This window comes from Podarcis vaucheri, assembly GCF_965113315.1.
Source record: "Podarcis vaucheri genome assembly, chromosome: 14".
Taxonomy (NCBI): domain Eukaryota; kingdom Metazoa; phylum Chordata; class Lepidosauria; order Squamata; family Lacertidae; genus Podarcis; species Podarcis vaucheri.
Window position 1 is genome coordinate 44,497,980 of NC_138752.1, and position 26,579 is coordinate 44,524,558.

Sequence of the window (26,579 nt, forward strand, 5' to 3'; positions counted from 1 at the left end):
TGGAAAGAGCTATCTCAGAAGAGTCACTCTTCCTGAATTCAAGGGAAGAGGAAATGTCTTTTCCAAGGGGATACTTCCTATAACACATGCATCATCTTAACACACAGTGATTCTTAAGAACTATTTTTCCACATGCAAATGTTATGCAGGAGCAAAAGGACGAAATTCGAAAACAATGGAGACTTTACCCCCCCCCCCCGCTTCATCAAGCAACTGAATTTTAAAACCAAATTGGAAAACCAGAGCAAAAAAGAGCTGCTATCTGGAAACCATTTAAATCCTCCTTCGTGGCTGCCTTCTCTGCATACACAGTTGTTTGCATGTAATGGCTTGCCACACAGCAACCTTCACCACATCATTGCAAACTTCCCAAATGGGGAGAGGGGGAGGGTTTACCTGCCCATATGGACCACTACCTGCCAGTAACTTGCAACAAAGAGAAAACCACTAGAGGGAGATATTTAAAGCACCTGCTCAAGCTATAGCAATGCCTATGCTTTGAAACTCCCCGCCTATTGATGTTAAGCAGCAAGCATAACTGTAATCTTAGTACACCATCATTGTATGCTTTTGCTTTGTGCTGTACTCTATTAGATGCCTGCTGAAAATGTTTCTGTTTCAGAGGATCTATTCAGACACATGCTTTGTTTATCTGTTTGTAAACTTGCTTCACATGTTTTGTTCAGATTTTTAAAAAGTTTTAAAATGTTTGTTAAGTCATTTATTTTGAAGGTAGCATGCTCCTTGTTCCAACTCCAGTAGGCTTTTTTTTATTTCCGCTTATGGTTCTCCATTTCTCTCACACCTCTAAGGTAGCTAGGATCACTGGTAATGGTTTTTCTGGAACATTTTCCTTTGCACATTAGGGTTAATTTGTATAAGAAAATGTTCTGATGCCTTGAGAGTGATCTAATGTAGTATGCTTATTTTACTTGTATTTAGCAAACAAATCTTTAAAACAGACAAGCTGCGCTAATATTGTATGTGGAATTGGTATCTATTCACCGCTGCTCATGAACTTAGGAAAGAAAAAAATTCCATGGAAAAATAAAGTAGTGGAACATTTTCGGTTTTGGAATTACTGGTTGGAATTAAGCTACTACTGATGGGCATGATGAGAGTGATGCCTTGAGCACCAGCAGCTAATTTATCTATTTGGGGGTAATTTTTTTCAGGGTGGGGAGCAGAATGGGTGTCTTATTCTTTCAAAGCTTTGCAGAGTTTATCTGTAAACTTCCTTGGGCAGTCCTTAAAGGAGATATGAGTGACTTAGTGGCAGAGGGAGTCAACTGGAAAACTAAGCTGTATGAAAGGTTCCAAGATTAGCAGCTTCTTTAAGCATCAGTTTTCACAGCTGTAAGGAAAATCCTGAGAACACACCAAATCCCCATGTATAGCAACAGAGAATAACAGCCAGGAAGTATATCCCTGTTCTAAGGCTACATTTGGAAAGTGTGAGCAGGGGAAGCAGGGTGTTTGGGGGGAGTAGAGAACGTGTATGACTATGGCATGGGAAGTGCCAACATCAAGCAACTTTAAGGAAAGGAGCAAATGTTGTTGTTGTTTAGTCGTTTAGTTGTGTCTGACTCTTTGTGACCCCATGGACCAGAGCACGCTAGGCACTCCTGTCTTCTACTGCCTCCTGCAGCTTGGTCAAACTCATGTTAGTAGCTTCGAGAACACTGTCCAACCATCTCATCTTCTGTCATCCCCTTTTCTTTGTGCCCTCCATCTTTCCCAACATCAGGGTCTTTTCCAGGGAGCCTTCTCTTCTCATGAGGTGGCCAAGGTATTGGAGCCTCAGCTTCAGGATCTGTCCTTCCAGTGAGCACTCAGGGCTGATTTCCTTCAGAATGGAGAGGTTTGATCTTCTTGCAGTCCATGGGACTCTCAAGAGTCTCCTCCAGCACCATAATTCAAAAGCATCAATTCTTCGGCGATCAGCCTTCTTTATGGTCCAGCTCTCACTTCCATACATCACTACTGGGAAAACCATAGCTTTAACTATACGGACCTTTGTCGGTAAGGTGATGTCTCTGCTTTTAAAGATGTTGTCTAGGTTTGTCAAAATTGGGAATGGAGTACGACAAGGCTGTATATTGTCTCCCTGCTTATTCAACTTATATGCAGAATTCATCATGCGAAAAGCTGGGATGGATGAATCCCAAGCCAGAATTAAGATTGCTGGAAGAAATATCAACAACCTCAGATATGCTGTCTAGGTTTGACATTGCTTTTCTCCCAAAAAGCAGGCGTCTTTTAATTTCGTGACTGCTGTCACCATCTGCAGTGATCATGGAAACCCAAGAAAGTAAAATCTCTCACTGCCTCCATTTCTTCCCCTTCTATTTGCCAGGAGGTGATGGGACCAGTGGCCATGATCTTAGTTTTTTTGATGCTGAGCTTCATACTATATTTTGCGCTCTCCTCTTTCACCCTCATTAAAAGGTTCTTTAATTCCTCCTCATTTCTTCCATCAAGGTTGTGTATATCGCATATATTGCAAAGGAGCAAATGAATGGGGGCTAATCCAGAAAAGGAGAGCAGAAGGAAGAGCTCGTAAGGGACAGAATCTAGAAACCAGCAAAATACCAGAGGTTGAAGGAGTGGCTGAGGGGCACTTGCATATGGAAAGTTGGGTAGATAAATAATCTAGGAGTAGTACACTGTATGGAGGGGGAGGACTACAATTCCCATCATTCCTGACCATTGGTCATGCTTCCTGGGGCTGAAGCCAAACAACATCAGGAAAGCATCATGTTGGCTACCCCTAGAATAGACCTCTAGGGTCTTTCTTTTAGCTTTGGAGAAAATAATCTAGGTTAAAAACAGTAATTGATGTGAGCCAGCATGACTGTCAGTTTTTAAGCCCCCCCCCCCATCACTTTTGTTTTTTTAACACAAGACAAGCTTTCCCATCTATGTACTTCTCTTTTCTAGAAATTTAGAATCAAGCAGCCACAGTTCTAGGAAGGATTAAAAGTAAACTGTATGCTCCGAAGAGGGAGTGCACACTTGCTGCCTGGAACTGCCAACTACTTCTTCTCATTCTGCAGCAAAAAGCTCCTGACGAGCTACTTTCTATGGAATCATACCCAGTTAACAGGCCGGCTGGCCTTGCCATAATAATGTTACATCCACTTCATAATACGATTCTTTGCTCCTCATTTGTCATGCTATCAACAAATAATTCTGTGCGCTGACGGAAGATTGGCCACATACAGCTGGGTAATATATTACAGTTAATAAGATGGTTACTACCCTATTTTTAACCTGGTACAACCTCAGGACGATCAGAAATGATACACCATTAGTTAATTATAGATTAAGAGGACTGCCACAAACATGCCATCTAGTTCCTACACAATCATTTGAGACAAGAGGAAACTAAGGAGCCGTTGCTTGTTTTAAGAAAACAGCAGCAGCTAGACCTTATGAAGGGCTAGGAGAGATCATGAGCATTTCACACAGTATTTTGTCAGATGTCATCACAGTTCTACTTAGGCACAGTGGATCAATTCTATTTTGTTTTATATTTCGGGCAATAATGGTGGGCAATATGCTTTAGTTGAGATTCCTGCATTGCAGGGCTTGGACTAGATGAGCACTTCCAACTCTACAATCTTATGGTTCTAAGACAATCAGGTTTTTAGGTATAGACCTGCATCTTCCCAATGCAATTGTCTTTGTTTGGATTCAAGCATGTAGGTAATAGTGAAGGTACAGAGAATTACGATGAAAGCAAGTGAAAATCAGTCTCAATGAAGAACTTATATGCATTGGTTGTCAAGGTAGATTATTTTTTACCACTGAGGAAAAAGCCACCACCATGCTGCAGAGGTTTATAACCACCACCAGACACAATTTTCACTGCCTGTTAAGAGCCAACTGTGCAGCAACCCCCCCCAAAAAAAAACCACACGTGTTGTGGAAAACATCCATCTATGTTGGTCAGAGAAAGCACTTACTGTCTGATACTTATTAAAGTTGCACAAAGTAAGTGCGGCTATAACTGCCTATGTTAACAGGGCTATGTAGCACAGCATGCAATTAACACCAGCTTCACATCCCACTCTCCTCACTTACAAAAGTTACGCACATCTCACATACTTGCAAGTAGCAATGTGTTTTTGCAGCCGCTAAGCCGTACATTATTCCACTTCTAAGACAAGGTTTGGTTTAATCAAAGCAGGCTGTAGCAACAGGATTTTAATTTGTATGCCCATCATTTAGCAGTGAAGTTTATGAAGGCCAGTTCCTTCCCCGAAAAGCTTACTGCACAGCTACAACAGCAATGTATTCTATGCTGGCAAGCGAAATCCTCGCCTGGATTATACATGCCACAGAATCACGACAATTTCTGACATGATGTGCTAAGCCTTCAAGCAACTGGAGTATTAACAAGTTATATTCTATAAACTATGACAACTTGAATATGCATGAGCTTCCTGGAGACCGATTAAATACATCAGAAGAAGCATGACACAATGTAGGTACAAGTAAGTTATTGAATAGCTGCCAAGTAATTTAAGATTTTCACAGTAAAAAGGTCATGTCCTACACCCACCCCACCTCCAAAGAAATGAAATGAAAAACTAATTAGCACCGAACACCTCTAGGGACACAAGAAACTTATTGCAAAAAAAATTTAACTAGGCCAGACCCACGATCCACCTAATTCTTTAAGATTCTGAAAGGTCACTTGTTCCAGGAGCATTAGACAACCACAGACACTTAAACTTAGAGTAAACTCATATAAAATAAACACACCTGTCTGTGAAGCCTGCATTTTAAACGAAATTAAAACCAACCTAGAATACAAGAAATGGCCATGCCAGGAAATGCAAACAGCTGACGACTGCCAAATGCTGATTATAAAAGCTGTTGTGTGTAAATGTGTAAAAACAACACAGTGAATTAGGAAATCTGTGTTAGAATGATTTCTTCCTTCCTCCCCCCCTCCCCCTCCCCCTGAACAGTGCCTGATTTAGTGTGAGCTAGGATGGTTGGTCAGATATCAGATTTTTTTTCTACAGGGCCTATTTTTACAAATTCCAAGAAGACTGCACTGGTTCAAATTAACCCCCTGACAAGTCTCCAGGTCAGCCTTCCCCAACCTGGTTCCCCCACCCTCCTCTTCCCCAATCCCTTTCACTTTTGCATAGTCTTAGCATGCAAGCCTGAGGGCAAGAACTTATTACTGAGATTTGTAAATCATTCTGGGAGCCTTTTTTTGGCCCTGCGGGGGGATAAAAATGCTTTAGATAAATGCAGATGAAAAGGTATGAAAGTTGGAAGTAAAGTATCTTTTAAAAATATAGCTACAAGGAAAAGCTTTCTGAAGCTCTAGAGCAGGTATGAGTAACCTTTGCCCCTCCAGATGTCACTAAACTACAACTCCTATCATCCATGTCAGGCATAGGCAAACTCGGCACTACAGATGTTTTGGGACTACAACTCCCATGATCAAGTAATCAAATAATCAAGTAAACATCAAGCTCTGTGCTATTACAATGAAATGGCATCTACTCACCAAGTCACAAAACTCAAATACCAAAAGATAGGGAATGGCTTCCACACACTGCCCTGTACACTGGAGGACATTTGGATGCTGAAGAATTCTGCAGGGAAAGAAAAACAAAGAGAGGCTCTTCAGGTCAGGCATACTCCATTTCTTTCCAGCTTTATGAGTCAAGGGGATCTCGGAAATGCCCACCCCAGCAGCATACTTCATCTTCAGTGAGCAGATGATTTCTGAAAGTGACACCCCCGCTCCCTGCTATTGATAAATGAAAGGGACAGAACCACAAGCCTTCCATGCAGCAGCTAGGCATACATGAAGGAGGTAAGAGGCAGAGTGACAGTATTCAGAATGCTGCACCTGGACTGAAAAGATCAGAGTTCAGACTTTTGCTTCAGCTATAAAAGCTCACTGGGTAGCCTAACTTTATTCTTTCAAGCTCACTTCTTCATGTGCTCCACAATGAGCACATTATGTGCACCACAGAGGACAAGGCTATCGGTGGCCATAGTGAGAAATATGTAACGATGCATTTTCACGAAAAGCTAAGCATGCCCTCCTACTTTGCACTTCTATTGAGATGCTACTTACAAGTACGGCTCTCCATGCCTCAAAAATCGTTCTTGCTCCTTGGAACTGGCACTTGCTTTCAGCTCCTTCACAACAACTCTGGCCACACTGGAGCCTGTGTAAACCTCCCCAAGCAAAACCTGAAAAACAAGCAGCAGGTATTTGAAAACACGGAGGAAGCCATTGTGTGCACAAGTAAAATAAAAGTCACTACAAGGCATGTGAAGAAGACGGAGGAGGCCAGGAACTTGCTTATACCATTGTTGTTGTTATTATTTTCCCACCCTTCACTGTAAGGTCTCAAGTCAAACCACTGCCTCCATCATGCCTGGGGTGACCTACTCTGACTTGCAGCAGCTCTCTCCAGGGTCTCTAAGGCCTCGACTCTTTTTTTCAATAGCTCCTTTAACAGGAGACCACAAGAGCTGAACCTGGGGTTTCATGCATGCAGAGCATGGTCACCAGAGTGGACACTTATGGAAAGATTTCCTTAGATGTCCCAGATCACTATCATTTCACTGACTAAGCAGAGTGGAGACAGCTGCACACAGACTTCCAGTTTTCTGTACCCGTCTGGTACATGGGTTGCTCATACACAACACTGGGGCAGGGGGAGAAGAAAAGGGCTTCTTATGCCTCATAAGGGTCCCACCATGAATGGGTGTTGTGCACCTTTAATTGTTCTCCAACATCTTTAATTTGTTATCTAATCTGTCCTGCTACAGAAGTTGGCAAACTTTACACTCTTTGAGCTGGCAGCAAAATGTCAAGTTTCCAGAATGAAACACTGGACTTTGAGAAAAGAGAAGTCAGATTCAGGATAGTAGTGTATCTCAGGGCTACCCCATGAACTCTCCCAAAACCAGAAAAGGGGTGGGAAAAGGTAATCTCTCTCCCACTTCTTGTAAACTGTATTGCCTTTTGGTGGGATGCTTTCTCAGTATACAAGGACTGTAGACATCCTATAGTTTGAACTGTAAGATTCTGCAGCTTAAGCACTCAAAACATTGTGAAGAGCTGAAGGGAAGGAGTAATAATATGCTAATTACTGCTGCAAACACATTCTTTCATGTTAAGAGTTTTGAGAAATAATGTTGCACCAGGTTCCATCAAAACCTGAATTTTGAAATTCAAATAACAACAGTGAAAGTTCTCCCCTAAAGCTGCTTACCGACACACTGGCAAGCTCACACGCCACAATTTATTCAAGAGCTGTTCATCATAGAATCAGAAAATTAACTGGAGAAATACAACAATCAATACAGACTTCTTACCTTTCCAAACCAGCCATTTCCAATTTCTTGGATATAGTTGAGATTTTGACGGATGACTTGGGATTTCAACCCTTCTGTTACACAAAATAAGACAATACATCAACAAGTGGCCACAATCTTGTTTTTGATTGACTACTTTTGTGCTCCCCCCACCCAAAAAATAATGCATAATACAGTAGTTTGCTACAGTAATATGAAAACGTATTTAAAACCCCAGGTGTTTTCAAATTTCCTCTTTGCGCTTTGCACGTGGAGAGAGCATACACTCGTTGTGGCCAAAGTTCTTGCGGATCGCCTCCCTGCTCCCCATTCCCTTTCTATGGTTAGGGCCACATAGTGTAGATTTACAAAGACTACTTATGTTGATAGCTATGTACATGTACATATATTTGACACACCCACCCACCCCGTGTTTTACAGGATGTCCCACTCAAAAGGAGATGGAGAACCAAATTCCCAATGTAGGAGAAACCAATCTCAGGCCATGCCCACACGTTCTCAAAAAAAGCTGGTTTCACCTTAATTCAACACCATGGGGATTACAGTCCAGCTCCACGCCTGTTTACCTATTAAAAAATCTGATGGTGTTCAATAAGTTATTCTCAAATGTGCACAAGACCATACCACAAAGTCCCAGGCAGTTTAAAAAAATTCCCCATAGCTCTGTCAAGTCATACATTTACATTAATGCTAATAATTGAGAACAGGGTAGCATGGCCTAAAAAGATTAAACCCTGCCCTGCAGTCCATCAACTGATGTCACCAGTGATGTCAGCTGATGGGCAGGTGGGCATGGTTTGCGGAGGCCAAATTAGATCCCCTGGAAAGCTGAGAGTGGTAAGCAGGCCAGAGGTTCCTCATTCCTGCTTTAAGCCAAGAAAAATAAAAATAAACTGCATACAAATCCTACCCAAAGCCTCTGCAAAAAATCTTATTGCTTGTTTCTTACTCCCAGTGTTGAGTGAAAGTCGCTCACAACACCATCCAAGTAAAATACTCGTTCAGAAAGTTTAGATTTTTTATGTTCAGATTTCCCAAATGGTAGCTAAATGAAAGCTATTTTTATCAAGTCTTCACTGTTCCCATTTAATATATTTTTAGAAGTAAGATTACGAAAGATCATCCTACCAGAATAGCATTCTGTGGGTGACTGATAAAAGGGGAAAAGGCAGAGGGGAGGGGCATCTAAAGAAGGCATGGAAAACAGGAAAATACATAATAGGCAATACCATGCTATTAAAAAAAAACCCCAGTTATGTCAGGAGAAACAGAATCCTTACACTCTATCATGTATAGAGCATTATAGTTAAGAGACTGAACTGTGAGCTGTGGAAGTCTTTCCATAGCCCCTGCTTGGCAGGGTGTTGGACTCGATGGCCCTTGTGGTCTCTTCCATCTCTATGATTCTATGATTCTATGATTCTAAGTCACACTCTCAGCCTCATGTGGCTAGCTCACAAGCTGTCAGAGGATAGAAGCACCCCCCCCCTTGAAATATGTACATTTTGCTTTGGCTCTGCTATCAATACTACAACAAAGCTTCAGTCACAAGACAGAGAATCAATACTGGCCATTGACCAAGGATCAGAAACTAGTCCTGGGGTGGAAGGGATGGCATGGGGAAATGCCTTACCTGTAGGAAGCTGGAACTGTGATGGAGCTGGTAAAGAAACAGTGGGAACTGTAAGGGTGAACACTTCGGCTGGGGACTGGACAGATGGGGTGTCTTCCGCAGGTGGTGTAAAGTCTATTTCATCATCAAAATTATCTTCAAATTCCTACAGAAGTAATGAGGTCAGAAGAACAAGGTGAAATTGCCTGATTCAGAAACTTAAACCAGCACAGTATTTATTCCATGTGCCTGATGTGACCCATAATATTGGTTGAAACAATACTTGAGTTATCACACTTAAGTTACCTGCCCCAACATTTTCAGCAGCAAAGTGACAGCCCTCATTGCTGTGAAAAGGATCATTAACACTAGGCTTGCCATACGTCGGGAAAATTCCTGACATGTCCTGGGTTTTGGGTGTATTGGCGTCGGGTTTGTTTTTTTGCCGAATTGTCAGGGAATACCCGGATGCATGGCAAAATGATGGGAAAAGCAGTGGAAACAGCTCCAAAAGCTTATAATCACATTTTAGGGGGAGGGTTCCCCCCAAAAGCTCAACAATTTTGGGGTCTTCCTAAAAAAAAGCTCAACAAATTTACTTTTTGAAATATGGCAACCCCAATTAACACCCATGGATGTTTCACAGGTCATGGCTTTTACATATTATAATTAAAAAGGTGAAGAAGCTGAGAAACATTAAAGCAGTTTTGAGAAAAAGAAATCAAGTTGTAATCAGGTCACAAAGATGTAAAGTACAGCTCAGCATAGCATAAAAATATATTTATACTGAAGTTTATCAAAACGAAGGGCATGTTTACACATTAAGCTGTACATGGGATAACAGCCAAAAATTCTTTGAATCATAAGTTAAGATCTGTTAGTTGCATGGACGTAACACTATAACTGCAGAAGAAGCTCACACAACCTATGACCTTGCTGTGAAATTGTAAGGGCAAAGCAAGAAATAACTAGAGCAACATTGTTTTCCTAATACTTTGCAATTGGTCTTGGTCTAGAAAGAGAAACTGCTGGTCTATACTCCAAGGAACCTATTTTTGACCATCTTTCAGCCATGTAAAGCAGCCCATGAGTGAATTATGAGATCTTGTTTTATTGAATTGCTGTTTATTGCTGCATTTTGTGCCAATATAATGCACACTATTTAAATAAATAAATAAATAAAAATTGTTAACTGAAAAAGTAATACAACTTGGAAAATATATTTTAAAAGCTTTGGTGAACACTTTGAGCTGAGCCATAAGCAAGCTTCATTCCTCCATGGAAGCAGACACATGGAAAACTGGGAACAAATGACAAATCCATGTGCATTTATAAAACTAAGATCTGAAAACGGAACCAGGATCCAAAGATATACTTTTAAGCAGTATTCTTAACAGAAGCAACTCTGCTATTGTTTCTCAATCGCTCAATATCTTTTTGACATTCTTGCTTTTGACTTTCAGGTGTCTCTTGAAGGTCTTTTTATGCTGACAAGCATACACAGCTCTTTAAACTTCCGACCAGCCAGGCATTTTAATGATTTTGCACTGTTTTCTGTTTGTGTGTACATATACTGCTGTGTATTTTATAAGACGGCTATATACTGTGGGTAGACAGATAACAAAAACAGAAGTCCAGAATGAGTCACACTGGGATGTGTGTTTTTTACGTTTTGGATCCTGCTCAGGTCTTTCCTAGAAAATCCATGTGAATTTTCTGCTACGCTTCCCACCTGTATCCCTCCTAAGAGAAAAAACTTACAGATCAGAGTATTTCTTTTGTATTTCTGTGAGTCTATTACAGATTCTCTAGTATAGATTTCCTCCTACACAGGAAGTGTCAGCTTTCACTGCAGTTTAGCTACTTTAGTGTAGCTGGAAGCGAAGGAGAATACCACAGGGATAGTTTAACATCCAAGGTAAAAAAAAACCAACCCACTAATAAAGAGATTCTTTCAAGCTCAGCATCCAAGCTCTGTTTAGCTAGGTAGCTCTGTAGAACAATATCCTGTTTGTCTCATTCTTTACATTCCAAAACCCCAAAACAATTCATACCTTCAAGTTCCCATCCTCCAGCTATGACTCTAACCTCACTAAATACTTATCTGAAATAGCCATTGCATGAAGAGGTCACAAATAGCCTCACAGATATTATAGAGACTATTTTCTTAATTGAATCCCCATGACTCTTGCGCGTTGTTGCTTATTTAAAAAAAAACAACAATAACATTTCCCAGCTTATAAAGAAAGAACAAGTTACAGTAGTACCTCAAGTTACAAACGCTTCAGGTCACAAACTCCTCTAACCTGGAAGTTGAGAACTTTGCCCCAGGATGAGAATGGAAATTGTGTGCCGGCGGCGCAGTGGCAGCAAGAGGCCCCATTAGCGAAGGAACGCCTCTAGCTAAGAACAGTTCCAGGTTAAGAACGGACCTCCAGAACGAATTAAGTTCATAACTAGAGGTCCCACTGTACTTAGACATTTGGAGAACTACACATTTATGTGTGGCTTCTGTGGCCGTTTGTTACTGTCAGTTTGGCTCAGCACGGGCTGGCAAGACCCTTGCCTTTAAAAAGTTTCCCCATTTACTTGATTGCTCCAAAGCAGGCAGAAAAGCCCACCCCCTGCATGTTCATACTTAAGTGCTCTGAAAATATGTTAAGTGCAAGAAGGCAAGTCATCAAACAGAATAAGTTACTCAGGACTGCACAGCAACAGTAGGTCATTAAGCAGACTTGAGAGCTACTTGTGACACCTCAAACTCCACTGATTTTGACTGACCACAGTAATGTTTGGCATTACACAGTACAATTATATATGTCTGTGTTATCAGATTCCAGTACTAAAGGGATACAAATAATTATCTCCTGTACTCACCTTGAAGTTTATCTCTTGATCTTTACAACAGGATACACAGTTCACAAGCAGAAGTACCAAGCCTAAAAGGCTGCAGGCAGAAATAATCACCAAGGAGAAGGGAACTTCAGTCACTGCTGCTTCCCCTAGAAAACCAAGGGTTGAAATAAGCATGGTGTCATATATTGGAACACAAACATGTTAACTATAGAAGAGAGAAATTTCAGGACAGTTATATACTTCTGCAGTAAGGCCGATAACATTTGTGATGCACGAGTTATATTTTTCTGGTTTTATGGATATTGATTTTATGGATATTTCTAGACTTAGGGGCTCCAAAAATAGGTATTCTCTCTCTCTTTGCCTTTACCTTTTCGCAAAACTATCATGCATTCTCAGGATTTTAAACACTGTTGAAACATCTATCATTTAGAAAGCTTGAACTTAAAAAATAAAATAAAAGCCAAATACTTCCCCATGGCACTTTGATAGTCTCAAGTAAACTATGCTGATTTCATTGGAATGTGCTGGTTCTGCAATACTGGCAGTGTATTTTAACACGTTTCACCTTCAGCTATCATATAGGGTTACCCAGTTGTCAACAAGTCAAAATTAAATAGAAAAGCATACAAGGCCCTGTATTGGCAAAACAAGTCTGCCATGTATTAAGATAGCATTACATAAGAGATAACATGCACATACAATCCACAGCCATACGAGTTGTCATTGAATATAGACATCAAATATGCTGAATTCCTTATTTGCTGGGTATAAATACACGTTAAACACAATCACTCACATCTTTTCCTCTTGTGGAGGAAGCTAACCTGCTATTAAAGCTCTTATTGATTAATTGATGAAGGTAGTGCAATTAAAGCTTGAAGACCTCCTGTATCAAATAAAGTTCAGAATGTACATACGAAGGTAAAAGATTATCATTGCTCTTCAGCCAAGAAAGGGTCCCACAGTGGGTGACAAATCTCAGTAACAAGACGGTCCCTGCTCTCAGTTTCACAATCTAAAAGCCAAGGCACTAACACTTAATTAACTAATACTTAGTTAAGATACTTCAACAAGATGGAAAGGCAACCACCAAGTCTTCATTTCAAATTATAAAATGAGTCTGAACTTGTTTTATCACATTTGACATGGGAACCAATAGCAAGTATTGGTTCCCATGTAGGAATAACTTTCTTCATGGAATGGTATACATATATCAGAAATATTTTTTGATGAAAGACACTCTGGAATAAAGTATTTCTGCCTTTACTTGCATTTCTCCTAACGCAACTCCTCTAAATTTCAAGTTGCAGCAAAGTCTGAGCAACTAGTTTTTTGAGGAAGTTGGCACATATTTCTGCAGCTTTTAGTGGAAGGGGGAGAGACAACTAGAACAGAACATTGTTTTAACACAAGATCAGTTCAGCTATGAGAAGAGTCACATTAACTTACAATCAGCATTTTTCAAAGACAAAGCCCCCGAGATTTTGTAAAATATGGGAAGTGAGATGACAGGGTTGCCATTCTAAAGCAACCAGCCAACCCTAAAAGATCAAAGAGTACATCTATCTTTAAACCTCATTTCACTTGAAGGCATCCTTGCCTGCAGAAACTACACGGAAACATGCTTACACAAGTATGTATCATATTTTACTAGAAAGCCACCCTGAAGAACAGACAGGCATTAAAGCAACATGTGCATGAACATGTCTAAACCGGCTTATGTAAGACGCTAACAGAGAAGGTACTAAGAAAACAGAGGCAGGTGTCCACAAAGGCCAAGAGAATTTTGACACCACACAGAAAAATGCCAATATTTATAGATGACTCTTAAAGAGATGTGCATAAAAAACCAAGCTCCTGAAAGTATTGTTGAAGAACTTGTGATACATTCCACAATGCAGGGATAAGGAACTTGTGAACCCCTAGAAGTTGTTAGACCCCAAATACCATCAGCTGTAGGTAGTGTGGTGAATAGCCAGGAATGATGGGAGTCCTTCATTCCTGTCTTAGTGTATTCAGCAACAGGATATCTCATATTTTCAAATATTTCAAAGCACTCTTTCAACACACTTTGGTACGTCCTATAGCAAAAGTTGTTCAACTGTCATCTAGTGGACCCTGGAGTACCATTACTTTCAGGTAATGTAACTTTTGGGTTGCAAATGTGGCAAACCCGGAAGAGTATAGTTCCGGGTTTCGCAGCACGTACATGTGCAGAAGCGCTCTGCGCACCACGCGCGTGCACAGAAATGGCGCCTCATGTTGTGGACTTTTCGGGGTATGTAAGGACCCCCGGAACGAATTAAGTTCATATTCAGAGGGTCCACTGTGTATTAAGCAATAAAGCAAATCTACTCAGGACAAAAAGTAGAGCAGTTACCAAAATATTTGCATGCACACACAAACCCTAAGAGACTCTGAAGATGCACGCTATCTTTCCATACAGGAAAGCCTATTCAGTGCTGGAAGATGTGGAAGGATGTGGAAAGCTCTCGTGGAGTAAGAAAGATAACTGCAGGGATGAACAGACTAGATTCTCTCACCAGTCCATGAACAAAGTTGCAACCCTAGCAAGTATGTCCCAGTATCTTCAAAAATAACATCATCTACTGCAAATAGAGCTGAGTACATGCTAATTTGTTTTTACAGTCTGAACTCCAACTGCTTGATTCACCTAAAACACACAAGAAGTAGGTTTAACCTAACAAACAGGCTTGTCAACAAAGTGAGGTGGCTCAGCAGTATCAGTTACCTCTTTGACCATGGTCAAATATTCTCTCAAATATCGTTGTACATTACATCAGGGTTGCTCTGATGAGAAGCTAAACTGCAACACCTATCAGCTAAAAGGCACAACTTCTATAAGCAATATAGCTCTATAACTCAATTAGTAAAGTAATATCAAAATTACTTAATGAGTTTCACAGTTGACTAGTTTTGAGCTTCACAGTCCCCAAGCTGTCTGGGAACAGGATATTTCAAGAACTGTCAACTCTTGTGTAAACCTGCCCAGTTACTAAGATCAAAGGTCCAACCGAGTAACTGCCCCTTTTGAGAGGTGATGGGTGGCTACCTGGGTTAGGACCTTCTCGGTGGTGGTCCCTCAGCTATTCACTACCAGTTCCCCTGATGTTCTTTAGGACAAAAGAACGTCTTGATTTCCTGGGCTTTGAAGGGTTTTTAGAATGGCTTTTTGTTGCTTTCAGTAAGGCTACTATACTAATGAACCAACACAGCTTCCTACAACTCTTGGGTGGCATCAGCCTCATGTGAATAAGCATCCGCTTGCATGAGTCTTCCTCATTCTCTTCACATCCCTTCTCCAATCCCCCACAAAAGATTTTGGGTGTGCAAAGCAGGGCAGACACCACTGGATCTCTCCCTTTGATGTTTAATATCTAACTGCTCAAATGCCAATAAATATTTCTGGAAAACATGAGGAACCTAGGTAACACAGTTACAGATAGGTAGCCGTGTTGGTCTGCCATAGTCAAAATAAAAAAATTCCTTCCAGTAGCACCTTCAGATACACACGTGTGTATCTGAAGAAGTGTGCATGCACACGAAAGCTCATACCAAGAACTAACTTAGTTGGTCTTTAAGGTGCTACTGGAAGGAATTTTTTTATTTTGACTAGGTAACACAGAGTACCATGGGCATCCCACCATTACCCCCTGGTCTCAGCGTCTTCTTCACTAGACATTAAATTTAGGTCTACGTATTTCTATTGAAAATCTGTGATGTATTTCTTCCCCATCATTGGCAATGACTGGAACACATTCAATAGTTATAATTAAAAATAGAAAAAGGGAAGATAATTAAAGGCAACAGTTCCAAAATAAGCAAGGCATTATAATTTTCTTAAGTCAGTAAGATAGACTTCAGGATAATTTTGAGTTAATGAGGGCAGACATGAATATGAAGTTTTAATTTAAGTTGTACCTGTATCCAGCTAACATTTACTCTCAGTAGAACCACTGAAATTACTACATCCAAATTAGTAATAATGCGCATTTATTTCAATTAGTGCCACTTAGAGTAGATGTTGGATAGAACCCAGGATCTGTATTTTAACACAAGAGGCTTGTCAACAGGCACTTGTCAACAGAAAAGGAAGTGAAGAGGCACCAGGATCTTTGCTAAACTGTGCATGTTTTCTCTCACACGCCATCATCATGTCACAGTAGTCAAATATTTCTATACATAGGCAAGCAGGAATAAAAACTGAATGTGGGCTACTGACATTTCTGGATTTACTTGCAAGTGTAGATTACAACCAAATCTACTAATTTGCTTACTAATATAAATTCATTAGAAAATGGTTCTATAATGAGGAGTTACATGCACTAATAGAGTATTATACCAGACAACATAGAAGAGTGTAGCACAGTCCAGGTACACAGAGGTTGCCAGCTCAATGTGACAGAGCAATCCTATGAATGTTTAGTCGGAAGTAAGCCACATGCTCACTGAGGTTTACGCCATCATAAATGCATTTATGATTGCAGCCTGAGTCAACCATTTTACTGGATTTAGTAAGCCAATTACATCACACAGCTGGGTCTAAAACAACCTTGTCAGAAACCTGCTGTGAAGCTAATGCAAAGCACAGACTAATTCAATATGCTTTGGCAATTAGGCCAACTCTCTGGCTAAATGTAGCTATCGCACCAGGCCACTGCTTCTGTTACACATAATTTAGAACCCCAACCATGGGTTGAGTGTTCAAACACACAACAAGAAAATTATGGTTCCAATCTGTCATGTCCAGTTTATCCTCCATCATCTGAGCAGGACTCAGGTTTCTAAATTCATTCCCACCTGAACGGTGCTGCAGCCTCCAAAAGCAGGCATTAATTCTTATTTTGTCACATCAAGCAATGATTAACATACAACAGTGTAGTATCTGAACTTGAGCTCAAGAGCTTCTGCATCGGCACTAACTTCAGCTTCCAAATGACTATCCAGCTGGCAATGTCTATAAAGAAGCAAATTCAAAACAGCACATGCAGGAACTTTCACTTGAAATAGTGCCGTGCTTTGGAGACAACCAAGTCACTTCATTATTATATACACAGCTAATATAAACACTGTAATATCTTCAGGGGTAGTTAAGAATTTAGATAACAAAAGTACCATAATTTTCTGTCTATAGGACGCCCCCCGTGTATTAGACACTCCTTATTTGGGGGGACTCAAATTTAAGAAAATGGGGAGAAATGGCCCAGAGTATAAGATGCCCCCCAATTTTTGACATTATTTTTTAGGGAAAAACCCTAGTCTTATACACGAAAAAAAAGGTATTTTAAAATCTTTAACCACATCAGCCACAACAGCAGCTATGAAAGCCACAGAGAGTTGAAGCTCATTTTCACTTCTGTTTTCCCAGTTCCTGTTAACAGAACATGAGGATCAGAAGAAGCAGGTCAATCCCACCCCCACTGAACCTTTAAAAATATTTCAGCAACAGAACAATCAAGGACAGAATGGGGCAGGGAGCAATACAGGTAAGAAGCAGAAATCTGACTTGCGACATAGCTAGAAAAATGCAGAGCTATAAAGCTAGAGAAATGCAGAGCTGTAACATAGCAGGCAAGCCTTCACTACTGTAACTTGCAAAAATGTAAGTTACCAGGCAAAAGGAATGGCCTGCACCTCCCACAGGTCCTACAAAACAACCCATATATCCCTCTCTCATCTTGACTTTCCCCCTTTAAATTCTATACAAATCCAGATACTAACCCAGATACTAACTTAAAATATTTATGCAAAATGGTATATAACTTGCTCCTAGTTTTGTGGCACAGAGTATACCCAGCCTTGACGACAATGAACACTAAAAAGGTAAAGGTAAAGGTACCCCTGCCCGAACGGGCCAGTCTTGACAGACTCTGGGGTTTGTGTGCCCATCTCACATCTATAGGCCGGGGGCCAGCGCTGTCCGGAGACACTTCCGGGTCACGTGGCCAGCGTGACAAGCTGCATCTGGCGAGCCAGCGCAGCACACGGAACGCCGTTTACCTTCCCGCTGGTAAGCGGTACCTATTTATCTACTTGCACCCGGGGGTGCTTTCGAACTGCTAGGTTGGCAGTGAACACTAGACCAACTTAAAAGCCCTTGAAAATGGTCACAAGGATTTGGGGAGCTGCTAGCCTCTGCCAGAACTGCTTGCCTTGCTGAACAGACTGCTTGGCAGAGAATAGAAAAGCAATTTGCCAAGCCAGACACCCCCATTAAGGTGTTAATTTGATTTGTAACATGCCCTATCACCCAGGCTTGCAGTTAATTTCTTTTTTAAGCATCCACAAAACTACATTTATTGAAACATGACTCTCATGCTACCCTATTCCCAATTTATAGAACATGCTCAGAGTTTGGTTTCCCTGCATTATCAGGTTGATGCAGAGCTGGTAAACCAAAGAAGTATTCTGCATTAACAGCAAGGTAACAATGCACCTCTTACACCTATAGATAAAAATACCTTCACACTGTTCAGAAAGAACAAAATGAACTCTTTAAATACAGAAGTGGGAATATTACTGCCTAGAAAATTAAAGGTAACTTCAATTTCCACAATAAGTTTTCAGCATGGCTGTTTGGTAAAGCAGAACATCTGGAGAGATGTGTACACGGAAACATACTGGGAAATTATAGCCAACCATGACTCCCTAGCACATTGCCACCCTTGTTTATAAATACATATGGTTCTCTTAACATTGCAATAATCACCAAGCAATGCACAGCAGTTCTTGACAGAAGCAGAAATAAAGCAACTTCACTGTAGCAGTATATTGTGCACACTTGACTTTGTGCAACGGAAAATAAATTTATTGTTGGAGAAGGGGCATCAAATCCATTTTCACCTATGCTGCTGAGCGAAATGTCAAATCCTTTGTAAACTAAAAAGACCTGCATAGATGACAGAATGTTGGGGATTTTCAAAATTATACTTTGTATGTGAACACTTTCAGCAAAAGGAAAATTAAGTGATTATGTTAGTGCTACACATACCCAAGTGTCAGCTTTCAATAAACATGGATGTATAACAACAACAACAACAATAATAATAAATAATTTTATTTATACCCCACCCTCCCTGGCCAAGACCGGGCTCAGAGCAGCAAACATCAAATATATAACATATTAACATAAAATCAGGCAATCAATTAAAATACATCCTAAAATCAAATCAGAATCAAAGTGATGGCAACCCACAGATTAGGGTTGGGAACCTTAAATGCTCATTGGCCTAACTATTTGTACTGATCTTATATGAACCTGTGAGAAAAGTTGGGGGGCACTTTCATACAAGTTCTTATAAGGAGAGAGGGGGAGTCAGACTAGACCCCGACCAAAGGCCTGGTGGAACAGCTCGGTCTTGCAGGCCCTACGGAAAGATCCTGCAGGGCCCTGGTCTCTTGTGGCAGAGCATTCCACCAAGTCGGGGCCACAGCCGAAAAGGCCTTGCTCTGGTCGAGGCCAGTCTAATCTACTTGAGGCTCGGGACCTCCAAGATATTATTATTTGCGGACCATAAGGTCCTCCGTGGGGCGTACCAGGAGAGGCGGTCCCGTAGGTATAATAAAATATTTTGGTTGTTTACTGAGTGGGGAGCAATTAATGCCCCAACCACCAGATAGCTCTAATATTTACCCCAGCAGCTATACAGACTCAGTTCAGAAGCAGCAGAAACATTTCTTCTGCTCATATGCTCCCCCTTCCCTTATTTCATGTACTATGGAAGGAGACTCATATCTCCTCACTTCGAATTTACCACAATTCCCCAGGATGTCCAAATGCAGGAAATGGTAGATTGTGTACACTGTAAACTTTTCACCACAGTGTGAGACTAAGCCAGGATCTGAAACTAAGGACTGATTCTGACTTGTTTCACTAAGCATAGTTTAAGTCACTGTTACCCAGGGTTTTGACATCTCAGAAAATGGTGACTAGTTCAAAAGCAGCACACAAAAGACAAGGAGGTGCAAGTGCGTTGGTCCAAGGCTCACATAGGCTTGCCTAAGTTGAAGGAAATCGTGGTTTCTTAGAACTGGGCTGCAATGTTACCAATATTACTTGCTCAATGACAGTCACAGAAAAACTTGAGCTGTGGATACACCTAATTTTAAAGCTGTACATGAACTATAGACAGACACCACTACCTTTAAGATGAACTAAGGGTGCTCTCCTAATTAATCAACACCTGTATGTCATGACTGAACATGTGGGACCCTCAGTAGCTATGTAACAAATGTGGAAGTTCCTTTCTAATTCAAGTGTGAATATTTTCCAGCAACACTGCAAGACAGGGTTAGGGAATCCAGCAGCCCTCCAGATGCTGGGACCACAACTCCTAGCAGCACCATCCAGCATGGTCATTGGTTAGGTTTGATGACAGGTGTTGTCCAGCAGGACGTAAGAGGGCCGGAGGCTCCCGACCCCTGCTTGGTCTGGCTTTTAACAGCCACAACCAAGTCATTTTAACAAGGTTTTCATATTTCATATTATAAATAGAATACTTTAATGTCTTCATGCTTTTGGTTTTAAAGCTTATTGTTGGAATGGGGAAATATAATTCAAATTGGCAGAAGTATTCAAAAAGAAAACATGAGAGACAATTCTGAGCCATTAAGTCTATGCTGTAGCATGAGGTATATGTACACAGGAGAAAAATACTATGCTTAAAGGATGCAGTCCAATAGAAGTGGCAGAGAAGATATGCAAAAGAACTGCAGCAGCAGAGGAACAAAAGATTATACTAACAGTAAGCAGGAAAGGACTCTGCAACGTACAATGTGTGCCAGGCCCAAAATTAAAGTCACAGTATGGAAAGAACACTGCATGCCTCTCAAACTCAGCAGGTTACAGCAGTTATGTATGACTAAAATCTGGGAAGAAGCCATCCAAATCATCAAGGCCTGTAACACAGAGATTAGGGATAACTTTTATTTTAGCATGACATAAATGTGATGTTTGAGAGACCATGAACACATGATCAGCACACATGATGCTGTTCCTTAGACAACAGTGCAACTCTGAGTGCATAAGTAAGTTCAGCTGAGAAAGAAATGATGATTACTGCTTCTGGACATATATTCCCTTTCTTACAAAACACAGCATCCTACCAGCTGAAGTTTACATTACTTTGTGTCCAGCCACACCACATTCCCATTTTGTAAGGCAGTATCTGTTTCCGTTTCCGTGTGCTGCGCTGGTGCTGGTGCTGGCTCGCCAGAGCAGCTTCGTCACGCTGGCCACATGACCCGGAAGTGTCTCTGGACAGCGCTGGCCCCCGGCCTCTTAAGTGAGATGGGCGCACAACCCTAGAGTCAGACACGACTGGCCCGTACCTTTACCTTTATCTGCCACAGTAGTGTTCTCCAGGTATTGTTGACCATTCTGGCTGGGGCTTGATGGGAGCTGGGGCCCAACAACACTGGGAGAGCACCAGGTTAGCTACTTCCACTGTAAAAGAAGCCTGTGCACAGCTATTCCATTGATTCTTCATCTATGTAATCGTATCAGAGAAGGGATATACTTCAGTGGTAGAGCACATGCTTTGCATGTGAAGCTGTTGGTTAGAGCATGTTCTGATAATTCCAAGGTTACAGGTTCGATTCCCGTATGGGACAGCTGCATATTCCTGCCTTGCAGGGATGATCCTCAGGGTCCCTTCCAACACTACAATTCTATGATTCTATGAGTTCCAGGTTAGATTCCCGACACCTCAAGGTAGGACAGGTAAAGACTCCTATGTGAACCCCTGGAGATCCACACCAACCAATGAACAATATAGAGCTAGGTGGGCAAAGGTCTGACTATATACAGTACAACTTTTTTCACTCTTAGCACTTCCATGATGGTATTCAAACCTGCCTAGAAGCCTTACATTTGATCTGAAGGCTCTGCCTCCTAATTCAGATGTTTGCTGTGCTTTTTCGGTAAAGCATTCTGCGCAAGCTTAGTTGCAGTACTGCTACTTCACCTATTCCTTCCTTGTATTTCCACAGTTCTTCACAGCAATTCTACCACCTGTGCTCTCCATAACCACAACCTCCTAGGAACATTCTCAGGATCACTGCCCCTTAATAAAACATGGGGGAGTCCCATGCCCAACACAAATTTTAAAAAAGTACTTCCTACAGTGCAGACACCCTCCCCACCACCATTTGGTTTTAACACAGCTCTTCTTATTTCTATTCCACATTACAGAATATATATGCACACACAGAAGGCTCAAAGGTGATTTTCTGTGTCATGTGAAAGTGCCCTTTGACCACCTGGTAGCAGAATGGACTTTCCCTAGCATTTGGAATTGAGAATGTAGTTCACTTCAGTGACTGCAGGCACTATTTCTAGCGGACCAGATAAAAAGGAGAACAAGGCTTCTCTGCCTGTAATAGTGGCATACCAGAGGGAAGTTCAAGAGGTACAACTTCACATACAACAAGCTAAACCAGCTGAGGAAACTGCCAAACAGAAGTAAGAGAAACTATACCTGCTGAAAATCCCTCAATTAAATATCTATTAAAGGGTCTGGGGCATTGTTCTCCCTCGCATCTGATCACCATAGCACCAAACCAGGAGAGAGGCAATTCTTAAAGGTAAAGGTAAAGGTACCCCTGCCCGAACGGGCCAGTCTTGACAGACTCTGGGGTTTGTGCGCCCATCTCACATCTATTGGCCGGGGGCCAGCGCTGTCCGGGGACACTTCCGGGTCACGTGGCCAGCGTGACAACGCTGCTCTGGCGAGCCAGAGCCGCACACGGAACGCCGTTTACCTTCCCGCTGGTAAGCGGTACCTATTTATCTACTTGCACCCGGGGGTGCTTTCGAACTGCTAGGTGGGCAGGCGCTGGGACCGAGCAGCGGGAGCGCACCCCGCCGCGGGGATTCGAACCGCCGACCTTTCGATCGGCAAGCCCTAGGCGTTGAGGCTTTAGCCCACAGCGCCACCCGCGTCCCAATTCTTACAGCTTAAATTACTCAAGTGTGACACAGTTAGCATCTGTAAACCAGCAGCTCAGTTCAATGCATGTATACGTGGAAGCAAGGCCCACTGTGTTAAATAAGGCTTACTCCCACTTCCCAATTATGTCTGCATAGAATTGTAGCTTTATCGTAGGCAGTGGTGGTTGGTGTCATTGGGGCCAGTAGGAGTGAAGGCAGGGAGCCTGAATAGTAGGTGGGACTAAAACCCGTGACAGGCAGAGCCAACTAATGCTACTTTTGCCCCCCACCTCTTTTCTGAGTTCTACAAGGGAACACTGAAACTAATGAGGATGACGTTTTCAGTAAAGGCCCCTCTGTGTAAGTAAGAAGGCAGGCAGGTAGGGGCTGGCTGACAGTAAACTGGGGTTGGTGGGGCAGTGCCCAATTTCCCCTAAAAGACTAGTCTCCACAGAGTTAAGGGGAAATTTGTTAGAAGGAAATTATACTTTAAAACTGAAATACATTTCTCAGGCAACAAACAAGTAGCAGCTCAGCTTTGTCAGTTTCAAGGTAACTGCACTTCCTGTTTCCTTGTGGACACAAGAAGCTCCAAGTGAAAGCTACCGCCCTGCCACCGTGCTTCATGCTTCCCTTCTCTCTTGCCTATACACAAACCCCTGAAACACATCTGGGTGCTGCTAATCTCAAACTGACAGATAACCCTCCTGTCTAGCAGAGTGAATAGCTGCTGTTGACCTGTGGTCACATTTTTTACACCAATAAAATGTTTCATGCCTGTGTTGCATTCTTTCTCCATAAACTTCATTCCAATAACCTCGATGTAAGCGTGGAATGACTTTTGCTGGAAGCAACAACAAAAAAGATCCAGTAGCTTGGGGAAAACTGTAGGGGAAAGCCATACATACTGGCAGAAATGTATATTTAATTTCAACTGTGTTTCAGACCAATTATAATATCCAAGATATACAGATACAGACATGACAGAAGATTACTCTGTCAAAAGGGCAAAACAGATCCTAACTGCCTTACTTATCTGTAAAGCAGTTCTTCCCTTTGGAGAGACTGGCATTTGAAACACCTCTGGAAATTACTCCTTTACAATGTGTAATTTCACTGAAGAAGATATATCCATGAGATGTGACAATGGCCAGTGGCTGCTCCGGAGGATGGCTTTAAAATGGCTTTGGCACTAAATGACAGTTGCAGGGAACAAACAGTGAGGGAGGGATTGTGTCTTTATGCCCACCTTGTGGGCTTTATTTGAAGGATTAAAAGGACCCTTGGTCTGAGCCATTATAGCTCACCTTCAACTACGCTATTATGCTCATTCTGACTGTATACATAATGTGTCTAAGGAAATTTTGCCCAACAAAAGAGAAATCCTTATGTATATGAAAAAGGAAATCGATCCTGGTCATCTAAGAATACTGTCGGTCACATATATGGGAATCTTTTACATACAGGATAGGCAAAGAGCCTTATTGCATCTGTAAAAGATTTATTGCAGCAGTTTTCATGAACTTTCACTCCAGAGGCATGGTTGTCTGTTATTTATATACCAAACACAAAGGTACAAGAGAAAATGTAAATGAGGCCATACAACCAATAAATGCAAGAGGCATATTAGGTCTGTGAAACTTCTACACAAGATCTAAGTTTGCATATGAAATAAGAACTGTGGTCATTCTTAACAGTAACAGCTGACAACATAGCCTTCCTTTTACCTCATTTTTTCTTTATGACTGTGTGCAATTGCAATTGTGAGAGATACGGAAGTGTGTACAGAGACAGAGACACAGCATTTCCAACATTCTTCTCTCCCCCTCTGTTTCTCTATTGCGAAGCAGGGACTTATGCAAATCATCTATGTATAAACGATGATACTGAGGTATAATAATAATGTTATACGGTACAATATCATGAGGTATAAACATTAATAAATAATGACATACACAGTGCCATTATAAGTGTTAGACTAGGCCTGAGAAGACACAAGTTTCCATTCAGTCACAACAGTCACTGCCAGTGCTACCAAGGCAAGATTGGGGGCAGAAGTGAGCAGGGCCCCCCAACGCAAGACGGGTGGGCTACCTTATCCTGAAATGACTGAAGTAATTGCAATACCATCTAAAGAGGGACACACACCCCTTCCCAATAGGGCCATCAGCTCCAGAGTTTAAAACTGCCTAACTGTGTCAGGTAACCTTGGACCAGCCTAGCCTATCTCAAAAGGTTCTTGTTAAGATAAAATTGAAGAGGAAAGAGAAGACCACCATGTCGGCCGCCCTGAGCTCCTTAATGGCAGGAGAAAGAGGATAAATATATAAAACACACACACAGCTACAAGGCCTCCAGGCCACCATAAAGGAAAGAAAAATCTGCTACTAACAATTAGCATTTAAAGTGCCATCAGGCACCCCACCCTATCACATCCACAATCACCTGGGTTTCATCTTATGATGTATCAGTTTTAACACAGAGAGAACTGGAGCCAGATTCAGTCGGACTTAAAGGCTGGCTTAGCCCCATTGTTTTCAGTGGGGCAGCAGCTTAACAGCTGAATCCTCACTGATGTCAGTGGGTCTACCCTAAAACTGAGTGAGGTTGGGGGGCAGCCCAGAGGCTGCCTCCCTGTCTCCCCACCCCCTTACCTTTCCTATGTTCCTTCTTGCCTTTAGCAGCTCAAGCCCCACGGACAGCAATTGGCCTACTTTAAATATGGGGGGCGTCTGGGCCCAACCGTAAAGGTTGCCCCCGCTGAACTGAAGGCTTTAAGTAACGTCAGTTGGTCTTCCCCAAACATGGGCCCAACCCAGAGGGGTCGCCTGTCTCCCTTCCTCTGCTTCTCTCCTGGCCTGCCACTGAGTTCCATAGGTCTGCACCTTGAACAGGATCCGACCCCCTCGCCCGCTTCCCGGGTCTCTCTCTCACCTGCTTGCGGAAGAGGAGCCGCCTCGCCGCCTCCCAGCAACGCCGACAGGAAGCAGCAGAAGAAGAGGCCGAGCCAGGGGGGCAGAGGCCGGCCCAGCCGCCCGCTGGCCCCCCGGAACCGCCGCCGGCGCCTGCCCCGCATCGCGCCCTCAGCGCCGCCCGCCGCCAGGCCTGCCGGCGCCCTCCGCGTCTCCCCTCAGCCCTCGCGCCAAGGCCGGCCCCGGCATCGGTTCCCGCCGAAACAGCGATAAAGAAGCGGAAGCAGCAGCAGGAGGGGGGGAAATGTTCCCGCTCGCCTCACGCAGCCCAGCCGTCCGCACCGGCGACAGCAGCGGCGACAGCGCCTCTCGCCGCCGCCATCTTCCGGGCTACCTGAGAGGGCGGGGCGGGGCGCCGGAGGAGATTGGCACGCCTCTGCGCCAACCGCCGCCAGGTCCGCTCCAGAGGAGGAGGTGGCGATGACGGGGTCGACTCGAGCCGGCTCGATGGGCTCGGCCAATCGGATTCGCAGTAGTCAAAGGGCGGGCTTGTTCCGGAATTGGCAGGCGGAGCGACCAATGAAGCCTCTCCTTTACATTTATCTAAAAAATATATATCGGCGAAGGTGTGCTGCACCGTGTGTTATATGCCGAGGGCGTTAGTTCCGTGATTGGCAGCCAGTTCCGCCAATCGTGGCGACTGCAGGGATGGGGTGGGTCTTGAGAGAGGAGATGGAGCTGCCACAGCGATGCTAAAAAAATAAAATAAAAGGGTGCTGCAGTTCGGCCGCCTTTAAGAAGCCGCATTCTTTGACCGGCAATATTTTTCTTTATTTTTAAAATATTTACACCCCCCCTTTCGACGCCCCACTGATGAGAC

At 42.5% G+C, this 26,579-nt stretch overlaps 2 protein-coding genes across 2 annotated transcripts in view; one reads left to right on the forward strand and one right to left on the reverse strand.

The window, feature by feature from the left end:
* Positions 1-26,111, reverse strand: part of LMTK2 (lemur tyrosine kinase 2) — a 45,582-nt gene extending 19,471 nt beyond the window's left edge. Inside the window, exons 1-6 of the mRNA XM_082199613.1 lie at positions 25,722-26,111; positions 11,855-11,979; positions 8,999-9,143; positions 7,366-7,439; positions 6,113-6,231; positions 5,534-5,621 (exon numbers count right to left, since the gene is read on the reverse strand). Of these exons, the coding sequence (XP_082055739.1) occupies positions 5,534-5,621; positions 6,113-6,231; positions 7,366-7,439; positions 8,999-9,143; positions 11,855-11,979; positions 25,722-25,863 (693 nt within the window). The 5' untranslated portion in view covers positions 25,864-26,111. The remainder of the gene's footprint in view (positions 1-5,533; positions 5,622-6,112; positions 6,232-7,365; positions 7,440-8,998; positions 9,144-11,854; positions 11,980-25,721) is intronic.
* LOC309519135 (parvalbumin, thymic-like) overlaps positions 1-26,579 on the forward strand; it is a 117,731-nt gene that overhangs the window by 9,706 nt on the left and 81,446 nt on the right. The window lies entirely within an intron of this gene.